The sequence below is a fragment of the Aotus nancymaae genome, unplaced genomic scaffold, assembly GCF_030222135.1.
Source record: "Aotus nancymaae isolate 86718 unplaced genomic scaffold, 86718_ANA_hifiasm-v0.15.2.pri h1tg000002l, whole genome shotgun sequence".
Taxonomy (NCBI): Eukaryota; Metazoa; Chordata; class Mammalia; order Primates; family Aotidae; genus Aotus; species Aotus nancymaae.
This window is the reverse complement of record NW_026988413.1, coordinates 26,894,657-26,907,513: the sequence shown is the minus strand read 5'-3', so window position 1 is coordinate 26,907,513 and position 12,857 is coordinate 26,894,657. Positions and strand designations below refer to the sequence as shown.

General features: G+C 39.1%; 1 protein-coding gene across 4 annotated transcripts in view; it reads right to left on the bottom strand.

Annotated features, from left to right (window-relative positions):
• Positions 1-5,136: 5,136 nt before the first annotated feature.
• The window catches only part of TMEM209 (transmembrane protein 209), a 40,393-nt gene continuing 32,672 nt past the window's right edge, over positions 5,137-12,857 (bottom strand). For 3 of the 4 annotated variants that reach the window (XM_021673702.2, XM_021673705.2, XM_021673710.2), the window contains 2 exons: positions 11,084-11,157; positions 5,137-6,823 (listed from right to left, as the gene is read on the bottom strand). In XM_021673702.2, the coding sequence (XP_021529377.1) occupies positions 6,769-6,823; positions 11,084-11,157 (129 nt within the window). In that variant the 3' untranslated portion in view covers positions 5,137-6,768. The remainder of the gene's footprint in view (positions 6,824-11,083; positions 11,158-12,857) is intronic. The other variant, XM_021673707.2, reaches the window with a different exon arrangement.

The window sequence follows — 12,857 nt, the reverse complement described above, 5'->3', positions numbered from 1 at the left end:
CCTGGGCAACAGAACGAGACTCTGTCTCAAAAAAAAAAAGGTATTGGATGTATGGGTAAATAAATGAATAAGCGCTCACAATGGATACCTTTAGGCATAATTATTTTTTTCTGTTGAATATTTTCCTAAGATAAATTTTCCTGAGATTGATGAATCAAAGGGCGTTAATATTTTTTTGGCACTGCACATTATGGCAGATTGTATTTTCCAAAAATGGTCACACCAATAAACGTTCCACCTGACACGCTGTGATGTGGCACATTCCTCCATTGAGTGGTAGGGTCTGTGTTCCTTCCCCTTGACATTGGACAGTTCTTCGTAGCTGCCTTGACCAAGAGAATGCAGTGGAAGAAACGTTACTTCCAGCGCCTGTGGTGGCTCACACCTGTAATCCCAGCATCTTGGGGAGCTGAGGTGGGTGGATCACAAGGTTAGGAGTTCGAGACCAGCCTGACCAACATGGTAAACCCCCGTCTCTACTAAAAATAAAAAAATAATTAGCCAGGCGTGGTGGCACGTGCCTGTAATCCCAGCTACTCAGGAGGCTGAGGCAGGAGAATCGCTTGAATCTGGGAGGCAGAGGGTGCAGTGAGCTGAGATAGTGCCACTGCACTCCAGCCCAGGCAACAGAGACTCTGATAAAAAAAAACCAAAACAAAACAAAACAAAACATGGTACTTCCAAAACTAAGCTATAAATAAAAGGCAACATGCTTCTGCCTCTCTCACTTTCTCAGGACACTGGCCCTTGGAACTCAGAAACCATATTATGAGGAAGCCCAGGCTGTGTGTGGAGGCCGAGTGTGGGTGTTCTGCCAGTATCTCCAGTTAGGCTCCTAGTCAGCAGCTAGCATCAACTGCCAGACATGTGAACTTGCAGACATGGTGGAGCAGAGAGGAGCCATCCCCACTGTGGCCTGTCTGAATTCCTGGCCCATGGAGAGAGGTACTAAATGGTTATTGTGGTTTCGGGGTGCTTTGTTTAAAGAATTCACGCAGACCATTCAACTGGAAGGAGAGTGTCATACTAAATTTAATTTTGAGATAGAAGCCACGTAACACCTTCTCAAACCGCCAGGTTTGGGGCCTGGCAGCTTAGGTTCAGATTTCCTTCTGCCAAGTCTTTCCCGAGTCAGGGGACTCCTCAGGCTGTCCCGTGGATGACACTCCTCCCCACTAGGAACACAAGGGGCCTTTCTTTGGAGTTGGAGCTCATTAAGCTGGTGCCTGTATGCTGGGCCAAAACTATCACAGAGCTGCCTGATTCCAGTCTACACACCATGTGTTTGAGAGAATCACGCCTGGCTGCTGCTCCTGAGAAAACAAGCTTTGCCCCCAGTGGAGCTGATCACCACCTTCTGCCTTCCCTCCTATGGGATGCAGTACATGAAAGCAGAGTCTGATTCGGGAGTGTTATTTTTTCCTTCTAGTTTAGAAACGGGAAAGGAAGGAGACTGTGTTTTCTTAGTATGCCAGAAAGCCCAGCCTTCAGGATACAAGGGTACTTCTGTCTATGACTGGGGAATGAATGGCCAGGTCTCGGGAAGGGAAGGACAGAGGGAGCAGGAGACAGAGAAAGCTGGGCTAGCACAGTTGGGGTGGAGTGGATGTCAAGGCCGTGAAGATCTGCAGCTCAGCGTGATCCAAGGATGAGACAGTTGCTTTACAGTGCCAAAGGGGCCATTTCCGTTTTATACTAATCTGCTCTTTTTTCCTTCACCTAAAAGCAGTCCACTCATTATTTTCACTTTGAGCTTCTCAGTTACCTCTAGGTATAAAGAGTATCTTTTCATTTATCATTTTTTTAGAGATGGGGTCTCACTATGTTGCCCAGGCTGGTCTCCAACTCCTGAGCTCAAGTGATCCTCCTGCCTCAGTCTCCCAAAGTGCTGGGATTACAGGGGTGAACCACCACATCCAGCCCATCTTATCAGAAATCAGTGTAGGGTGGGGTGCAGTGGCTCATGCCAGTAATCCCAGCAGGTGGATCACTTGAGGTCAGGAGTTCGAGACCAGCCTGGCCAACATGGTGAAACCCCATCTCTACTAAAAAAACACAAAATTAGCTGGGTGTGGTAGCAGGCATCTGTAATCCCAACTACTTGGGAGGCATGAGAATCACTTGAACCCAGGAGACAGAGGTTGCAGTGAGCTGAGATCACGCCACTGCACTCCATCCTGGGTGATAGAGCAAGACTCTGTCTCAAAAAAAACAAAAATTAAATAAATAAATGTGAAAGACTAGTTGTCCCCTCCCAATTAATGACAATGCATTGAGGCCAGTGGCTTTTCTAAGCAGACTGATTTTGAAATACTCATTTTGGTTTGAGGCAGAAAAGGATTTACATACAAATCTCATCCACAGTAGTGCCTGGGACTGTCTGCATACAAGTTTGCTAAGAAATATCCTCAGGGTTGCCACTGTCTGAGGCAGGGCTGCAGTGCTGTTCTCCACACCCATCCACCTGTTAAGACTCTCCTTCCTAACTCCGACTGAGGTGCCGCCCTCTGTAGAATCCATAACCTGTCCCATCCCAGGTCAATGCAGTTCATTCAGTGGGAAAATGTTATTATTGATGAACATCCAGGGATCAAATTATGATGTGGCTCAGAGCTAATGCCTAACAATCTTGCACACCCAGCAGAAAGCTACTGGTATACCCAGTGAGATATGGTAATGCCGTCTGGGTCCAAGAGGTGTAGGTGCTGATTGTACAAAACCCTCATTCTAACTGGGCAGAGAGAGCCCCAAACGGGTCCTTCCCTGAAGCCTTCCTGCCAGAGAGCCCAGCTGTGTGCTGCTTATCCTTGAAGACTTTTGACCTCACCACATCCAGGGACAGCTGTGACTAAAGCCACCCAGGACAGACAGGCCAGCTAGCCCTTCCTGCCTCCCGCCCCCCAGTGGTCCCTGTAGCATTTAGGGCAATGTTGTGGTCCTGCACATAAGTGCGGTGCCCTCACCCCCAGCTTACTAAGGAAGACCTCCAGAAGCACTGGAATGAGTTACATCATTTTCCTAACACCTTTACTTTTCAAGCAGTTTCCCTGCTGCAGCTGTCCAGGCCCAGGAGTGCTTCCTCCTTCTTAGGTCTAGCCACAAAAGGAAAGCCAGTATGCTTGCAGGGATCAAAAGGTGTCCTTTGGAGATGAACTTGAGGCTTTCCCAAAAAGTAGTTTTAGCCATTGACAAGTACACTTGAACAGTGGCACAGCTCAGACTAGTAAGAAACTCAGTTCTAGTGCAAGGATGAGACAATATGAGGACCTACTGTTCGACTCAAAGGCACTTCTGAGTCCATTCATGTAGCTGCTGAGTGCCAGAGGAGGGGCATAGATCTAATCACTCACGAGGAGAAATGACTGCCATCTGGAGTGGTCAGGACTAGCTCCAAATAGCAGGTTTAATTAGAGTGAAGTCTCAATGCAGAGGAAGACAGTAGATTGGGAGGGAGCATCCCCAGAGAGTGATCAGGATGGGCAGGAGGTAGCATAGAGAGAACCAAGCAAGCAGTGAACAGCCTGCACCGGCTAGAGCCAAGGGTTTAGGTGCACGAGGCCAGGTTGGGGCCAGATTGTGTAGGGCTTTAAATGTCAGGCTAAGGAATTTATCAGGGGATGAAATGATCAAACAGGTGTTTTAGGAAGATGAATTTGAAGAGAATGTGCAGTATGAACTGGAAAATCTGGAAGCATGGCAACAATTAGAAGGCTGTGAGATTAATTAGGCTGTCGCAGTAGTCCTGTGTGGATTGATAAGGGTGTAAATGAGCATAGTGGTGGCAGAAATGGAAAGGTACAGCTTCAAGAGACATTGTTAAGAAAGAATGGATGGGGTTTGCTGCCTGATTGGACTGGGACCCAGGGAGCTCCAGGAATTAAGGATGACACCAGAATTTCGAGTGTTGGCAACTGGTAGTACAATGAACAGAACAGGGATGTATGAGGAAGAAGCTGATCTGAGCAGATGTGAACCCAGTTCCAGACATGGAGTTGCAGAATATCCAATGTTTGACAGGTAGATGGAAATTAACGCTACAGCTCAGGAGAGACATTGTGCTTGGTGATGAATTTGGGAATCAAAGGCAGAGAGGTGATAAATGAAGCAGAATGAATGAGATCGCTAAGGAAAAGCATATACAGTGAATCAGAGGACCAAAAGACTGACCTTTGAGGAACGTGTGCATTTCTATTACAAAACTGATAAACAGTGTTCTTGATGTCCTCAGACTCTTAACTAAAATCCAAATGAATTCTACCAGCTACATTTAATCCAAGTGCTGACTTTTTAAATGTCAATACTGTCAAACCTCCTTTAATAATATTTTAAAATATAAATACATTTAATACATTACTTAAGCCACCCCGCATGCTGCGTTTTTTACTGTTAAAATATCAGCGTCAAGTATATTTTCGTTTGAGAAAGCCACACAACATAACATTCATATGTCTCAGTAGAAACTAAATTATAAACACCTAATATGCTTCTAAAAGAAATCTGGCTTAAGGATGATATTTATAGACAAAGAAAATGATGAAGTGAATGTAATCTGGAAGATTAGTGAATCTGATCCCAAAAGAAGTCAAGCAATCAAAGAAAAACTTGTGACATATATCCTGTAAATAACATCTGATCAGAGAATATTAGTAGACATTTATTCATTTTAACACAAGGACTAAAAAAATGGCCTTATTTGCAGTGCACTGTCTTCCTGAGGGGTGAATTCAAATGAATCCACCGAAGTATTTTTAATAAAAGCTATATTTAAGTACGAACTGGCTCAAATATTTGGGAAGAAAAGTTAATATAGGAAAGCTACCCAGAGTACAGTAATCCACACTAGACTTATTAATAGTATGCAAACAAAACATCTTTTTAAGTGTGTATCCCTATGTATATATTTACTGTAGACAGTATTTTTTAATAGTCACTTTGAAAATAAAATATTATAGCTTTGAATTTTGAGACTAAAAGCTATCTAAGTCCTATAAAGAAAAAAAGACCTTTTGTCTTATGCATTAAATTTTTTCTCCCTAGTGCTTTTAAGTATATGCAACTGTATAGTTCAACAGTGTAACAACTGTTATTCCAAGGCATCTTCATTAACTTTTGAAATAGCAAATTTAAACATGTTCATACATTTAACATGTTTGATATTTTATTCTAGAATATCACAGCAAATAAATGTTTAACATACACCAAAACCACTTAAATGAGTTTCCTTTGGATATCAACTTTTAAAAACACAAACAACTTTTTAAAAGACAGAATTTACAAAGAGAACTGTACTGAATTGAATTAGGAATTTACTAATTGCTGGGGATACTTCAGTGAGTTTGCATATGTGTATTATTAATACATCTTACACTAAACCATACTGCAGACAACAACAACAAAAAAATACTTACACTTCTCTTCCAGAGAGTAATATGACTGTATTCAAAATCTGAAGGTAAGACAAATGGGATGCACATATAATACTGATATACAGTTCTTCAGAAAAGGCTAGTTTCAGCTGTTTCCAGGCTGACATAGATGATGGAAGCAGTCTCTAATATGTTAATCAAGAAAATATATGCAGTTGCCAGCTACTATATATACATATAGAAAATAAAGATGGCGAGTCAAACAAAACATACAAAGTTGGTAACTTCTCACCCTCCAGATATTTTGAACATATGAAAAAAATGTAAACAGATAGGATATCACTGTGATCTTAAAAAAAGAACTCTTTAGTAACATGGTATTATGGAATAGTAAAACTGATTTGCTAAAAACCAAAGTGATAAACAGTTGTCTTGATATCCTCAGACTCTTAACTAAAATCCAAATTAATTCTACCAGCTACATTTAATCCACGTGCTGACTTTTTAAATAGTATTTAAAATATACATACCTCCTTAATAGTATTTTAAAATATACATACACTTTTTTACATTACGTAGGAGTTAATCTCATTTCTTGGAATATGGGCTTTGGGCTAACTTGCAGAACACTGAAGAAACATAAAAAACAACAAGTCAGCAATTTTCTTATTTTCTAAGTACTTATACTATTAAATAAAATGACTTGAGACCGGGCACAGTGGCTCACGCCTATAATCCCAGCACTTTAGGAGGCTGAGGTGGGTGGATCACCTGAGGTCAGGAGTTCGAGACCAGCCTGGTCAACACGGTAAAACCCTGTCTCTACTAAAAACACAAAAATTAGCTGGGCGTGATGGTGTGTGCCTGTAATCCCTACTACTTGGGAGGCTGAGGCGGGAGAATCACTTGAGCCTGGGAGGAAGAAGTTGAAGTGAGCTGAGATCGTGCCACTGCATTCCAGTCTGGACAACAGAGACCCTGTCTCAAAAAAAGAAAGAGAGAAAAAAAAAAAAGACTGAAAAATGTTTTTTGTGGTAGAAGAATCAGGTAGATGATTCTCATTTGGGGGTTATAATGAAAAAAGGACTAAAAATCTATTTCATTAAGGGGAATTGCACTGTTTTGAGTCAATAAAAATCTGACCGGTTGCAGTTTTGCAGTCAACTGAAATTCCTGAAAAAGATAAAAAATTAAAGGTAACGTCTCTTGATATAGAAGCTACAGGACATATTTTTAAAATGACATTTCATAATAGCTACATTTTTCATTAAATTTCAAGACTCTGTAACATACAGACATGTGTATTTTATTTCAGGAGAGGCAGTGACTCAGAGATGTTTAGTTTCAACTTCTGGTTCAGTGAAATAAAAGTCCAAATGTCTGGAATTAAATATATGACTTGCTACTCGCCAAAGATCCACAATATATTCACGCCAGATAGACCAAGATTAACTCTCCTATAAAGATAAAACAAAGTTTCATTAGAATTGCTTGCCAAGTATTTAAGCATTTTATTAATAACAAAAATCTTTATGAGTAATACATGTTTAATTGATATTTAATGTGATTCTGCAATGAATTATGTTATCCATAGTTTAACAGGTGAATTCTAGTAATAGTAATTACTTTCCTAACTATGCTTAAAACCCAAATTTATAATAAATATATTTATGGAGTGTTGAAAATTAGTTTTTCAGTAAACAAGAACTATTACACCAGGTAATAGCTAACAGAACAATTTTTATAAGCAAGACTGAAGTAAAAGTATCAATTACATTTAAAGATGGAAGATATGGAGATGCCAGCCTCTCAGAGAACAGTATTGACTTGACTTCAATTAGTAATTAACTACTGGGGATACTTTAGTGAGTTTGCTTATGTGGATTATTAATACGTCTTAAACTAAACCATACTGCAGATAACAACAAAAATACATACACTTCTCTTCCAGAGAATAATATGACTCTATTCAAAGTCTGAGGGAATGAGAAGAGGGCTATAAGAGAAAGAAATTACTCACCTAACAAAATAAAAAAATCAACAGACAATGTCTGAAACTCAAGAATCAAGAGAGCTGTATACCTCTATTATTAGAAACTATGAGAGTAATAACAGAAGAAAAAGCCACGGGGGAATACAGTCTACTTTGGGAAGCAGACTTGAGGAATACAGGGAATTGCTCATTCTTGTCATGAACTTTTAGCCCTATGTGACTTTTAAAATCATGAGAATGTACTAACTTTGGTAAAAAGTTGCCTAAAATGCTCTTCAAAACATGTAATTTCTATCAGTTTTCCACTTCTTCACACCCTCACCAACACTACAAATGATAAATACCAACTGGATAGAAAAAAAATTTTTTGACTTGTTTGTGCATGAGTCTAAGCATCTTTTTGTGTTAGGAGCTGTTTGCACACTTTATGAAGAAACCTTTCATGTCTTTGTCCATTTTTCTAATAAAATCATATATGTTCTTTATGTATAACAAATATTAGCTTGGGTTTGTTATATTTGAAAACCCAATTACTACTGCTCATATTATTGCAGACTAATGCTTTGTTTCAGTTTGTTATTTTCCTTTAAACTTTACAGTGTCTTCTCCTGAACACAACATTTAAGTCACTGTGCAGTCAATTCTGTCTCGATTTTGTTTTCTTTTGCAAGTAGAACCTTCATCTGATTCCAGTTACTGCACAAATATCTGGCATTAAATTGATAATGTATTTGGATCAATCTGTGACTTTATGGTCATGAATCCAAATGGACTATATTTGAGCCACTCACTTATTTTCCTTAAGTTACAGGAAAGTTTTTAACCATTTGTTTTAGAATGTATTCAAAAAATTATTCATGTTTGAAAGGTTAATAATTTCCAAGTTTTCCCCCGAGTTTAAAAACATTTACTAGTTTTAGTCTAAAATGCTTGATTTTCCACATATACGTTGCTCATTAAGAGACAATAAGCATTTTAAAAATTGTATCAATTTCTTTTGGCCTTTCAGTAAATTTCATTACATTTCAGTAAATGAAAAAGTGCTGCTCCACTAAAGCATTTTTTCATTTTAATGCATATAGACCATATATGGCACTCGAACCTCATGCTATCAAGACAAACCATTTATGCATCAAAATATCAATTTGGATCAACAGAGGAAAAGATATATTTTCAATTAAAACCAAAACTTAATTATTTATATCATACAGGTTGAGCACCTGTAATCTGAAAATCCTAAATGCTTCAAAACCCAAAACTTTTTGAGTGACAACATGACGCTCAAAGGAAATGCTCACTGGAGCATTCTGGATTTTTAGATTAGGGATGCTCAACCAGTAATTATTGCAAATATTCCAAAAATCTAAGAAAATCAAATCCGAAACACTCCTGGTTCCAAGAATTTCAGAGAAAGAACACTTGATCTGTATTAACAACATAGTTATATCAAATTCCATCTAATATATATGTGTAAGTATATTTATAACCAAACATTCCTAGAAACTTTAGGGAAAATTTGACATGGGAGAACATCTTGAGATATACCATAGGACTAAAAATTAGATCATAAAGTACTATGTTTGTATACAATACATTTTTTTTTTTTTTTTTTTTTTGAGACGGAGTTTCGCTCTTGATACCCAGGCTGGAGTGCAATGGCGCGATCTCGGCTCACTGCAACCTCCGCCTCCTGGGTTCAGGCAATTCTCCTGCCTCAGCCTCCTGAGTAGCTGGGATTACAGGCACGCGCCACCGTGCCCAGCTAATTCTTTGTATTAGTAGAGACGGGGTTTCACCATGTTGACCAGGATGGTCTCGATCTCTTGACCTCGTGATCCACCCGCCTCGGCCTCCCAAAGTGCTGGGATTACAGGCTTGAGCCACTGCGCCCGGCCCCTATACAATACATTTTTAAGCAAAAGAAATAAAAAGAAAGCCAGGTGGAGTGGAATATGCTTGTAACCCCAGCACTTTAGGAGGCCAACGCAGGTGGATCACAGCCTGGGCAATACAGTGAGACGCTGTCTCTACACATAATTAGAAATTAGTTCTAGTTTATACACTGCTGTGTTATTTAAATACTTCTCTACTGAGTATGCATTATTTTCATAATTTAAAAATAAAAAACCCTGTTAGTTTAGATGCCTCACAAAAGTGAGTTTCCTAATCTTTCCTACATTAAAAAATATATGATAAAAGATGCAAATAGCCAGGCATGGTGGCTCACGCCTATAATTCCAGCACTTTGGGAGGCCAGGCAGGTGGATCACCTGAGGTCGGGAGTTTGAGACCAGCCTGGCCAACATGGTGAAACCCATCTCTACCAAAAAGACAAACATTAGCCAGGCATCGTGGTGGGCACCTGTAGTCCCTACTTGGGAGGGCCCTACTTAGTCAGCTACTTGGGAGGTGGAGGTTGCAGTGAGCTCAGATAGCACCACTGTACTCCAGCCTGGGTGACAGAATGAGATCCCATCTCAAAAAAAAAAAAAAAAAAAAAAAGCTAATAAATGTTCCTATTTGTTTACAAATTTCTGTTCATGTCTGTTTTAATCTTTGCATCTATTTGAAGACAGGAGCTTTGCTTTCTCTAGAGCAGTGCTGTCCAATAAAAATACAATATGATATGAACCACAAATGCAAGCCACATAAATAATTTTAAATTTTCTAGTAGATATCTAATAAAGTAAAAAGAAACAGATGAAATTAAGAATATATTCCACTTAACTAAATATATCCAAACTAGTATTTCAATATGTAACAAATATATGCAGTTATTAAGGAGTAATCTTACTTTTCAGGGGCCATGTCTTTGAGATCTATTACACATTTTACACTTTAGTGCACCTCAATTTGGACTAGTCATATTTCACGTGCTCAGTGCCACATGGGGCTGGTGGCTACTGGGCTGGACAGCACAGTTCTAGGACATGTGTAAACTCTAAATTACAAGCAGGATGCTATCTAAAACTTAAAAGAGGCATGCATATTAGAAGGGCAAATGACTACAATCCCTTCTGCTCCAAGCCTATCCCCCCACTTTTTTTTTGCTAGCCTAAGGTTACTTATTATGGCAGAGCTGGACCCAGAAGCCAGGTTTTCCAACTCCCGGATCAGGCACTACACATATCCATAGCTTTAGCTGGGGTCTTGATATAAGTCACTTGATACACTAAAATTTGTAATCATCAAAATGTCACTTGATACATTAAAATTTGTAATCATCAAAATGACAATACAAAAATTTTGAATTTCTTGCAATATGTGAGCTTTGCTACCAAGTATGTAAATGACTTCAACTGACTGCTTTTCCATTCCAGTTAATGATATTATGGAATGGGTACTGGCTTAGTCTCTCTGGAAGTGTAAACACTTTGCAGAATGCTTTGTGTATGAAATGAAATGGCTTGAAAGAAACAGACTCCAGATTTTAAAAAACTTTTTAAAATGATAAGAGTCTAATTTTTATCTATCTCTGAGTTATTCCTCCAGGGAACACAACGATAATGCTAATGACGTCATTCATTTGCCTTTTACCAATGGGTTCTGAAGAGTTAGTTAATGGACTTGCCCAAAATAGCAGAGCTAGTTTGTGACAGGGCTGAAGTCATCATCTATTGTTCAATCCATAAATTTTCTGTTACATGCTGCTGCCTTCTGTAGAATCTTAAAATAGGAAGAAAACCAGTAAATAACTCCTTGTTTTTAAAGCATAAAGACCTACCCAAGCATTCCTGACTCTTTGGTTTTTATGATGTAGAGAAACATCAACAATGTATGAAACATATTATTTCTGCCCTGGAACAAAGACAAAAAAAAAAACAAAACCAAGATTTAAATCAAATCAAAAAGATTCAATCTGGTAGGTAAATGCGCATCTTATCAAGTCATAGCATACTAACTCAGACTTCCACATAATTCAGACTTTCATTTATTTATTAAACAAAATGCCTATGCTTTGTGCTAGGAAGTGGGAATACTGCAGTGAGTAAGACAGAAAGGATACATGTAATCAAGGACATAAGGCCTGATAGGAAAGGCAGACAGTAAACTAAGAATTACAACAAAGTATAAGGAATGCTATGAGAGGAGGTGTAGGTGCCACAGGAACACATGAAGATACAGTATCTGATTTAGGGTGGTTAGGGACAGAATGCCTCCCTGAGGGAAAGATTTTTTTTTTTTTTTTTTTTTTTTTTTTTTTTTTTTTTTTTTGAGACGGAGTCTCGCTCTTGTTACCCAGGCTGGAGTGCAATGGCGCGATCTCGGCTCACCGCAACCTCCGCCTCCTGGGTTCAGGCAATTCTCCTGCCTCAGCCTCCTGAGTAGCTGGGACTACAGGCACGCGCCACCGTGCCCAGCTAATTTTTTTGTATTAATAGAGACGGGGTTTCACCATGTTGACCAGGATGGTCTCGATCTCTCGACCTCGTGATCCACCCGCCTTGGCCTCCCAAAGTGCTGGGATTACAGGCTTGAGCCACCACGCCCGGCCGAGGGAAAGATTTTTAAGTTGCAATCTGAAAGATAAGCAGAAAGGTAACAAACTGGGACTGGGGGGTGTGTTTCACACATGGGGAAAAATATTACTAAGGCATGAAACAGCGTGGAGAGCTATTCTGAGGTTGGTGCCTCTGTACACCACACACAAAAAATGCTTTATCCTTAAAATTAATGGCATAAACAAGTGTTGGGATGAAAAAACCTTTCAGTCATACTTTAAAATACATCAGAGTATACCTTAGCATATAAATAACATATTAAATATAAATTTATTTTTTATTTATTGAGACGGAGTCTCGCTCTGTCGCCCAGGCTGGAGTGCAATGGCGTCGTCTTGGCTCACTGCAACCTCCAACTCCTGGGTTCAAGCGATTCTTCTGCCTCAGCCTTCTGAGTAGCTGGGATTGCAGGTGTCCACCAGCACATTCGGCTAATTTTTGTATTTTTAGTAGAGATGGGGTTTCACCATGTTGGCCGGGGTGGTCTTGAATTCCTGACCTCATGATCTGCCCACCTTGGCCTCCCAAAATCCTAGGATTACAAGGCATGAGCCACCGCACCGGGCCGAAATATAAATTTGTTTTACCTGCAAGGGAATACAAGGCAGCATTTTGCTAGCTCTAAAATCAAACTATGTAATTTTTAGTCTGTAAAAACAGCTCTTACTTTAGATTTTCAATTTACTGATTAATTTTCCCCACTTACTCTGATTTAATGTGTTTTTAACTCAAGAATCTGAGAGAATGTATGATTTTTAAAAGACAGCGTTTATACGTAAGAAAAAGGAAAAAAGATAGTGGTTAAAAAATAAAAAAAGATTGGCATGGATATTCACAAGAACTTCAAAAGCCCAAAATATTTACACACAAAGTTAAAATATTAAACTTAAAAGAAATGAAATTAATATATTTTTCTGAGAATCTGATAACACAGTTTATCATTATAGCCAACGTAAAATTTTTCAGTAAAGATGCTTGTAACAAAAATAACTGCAA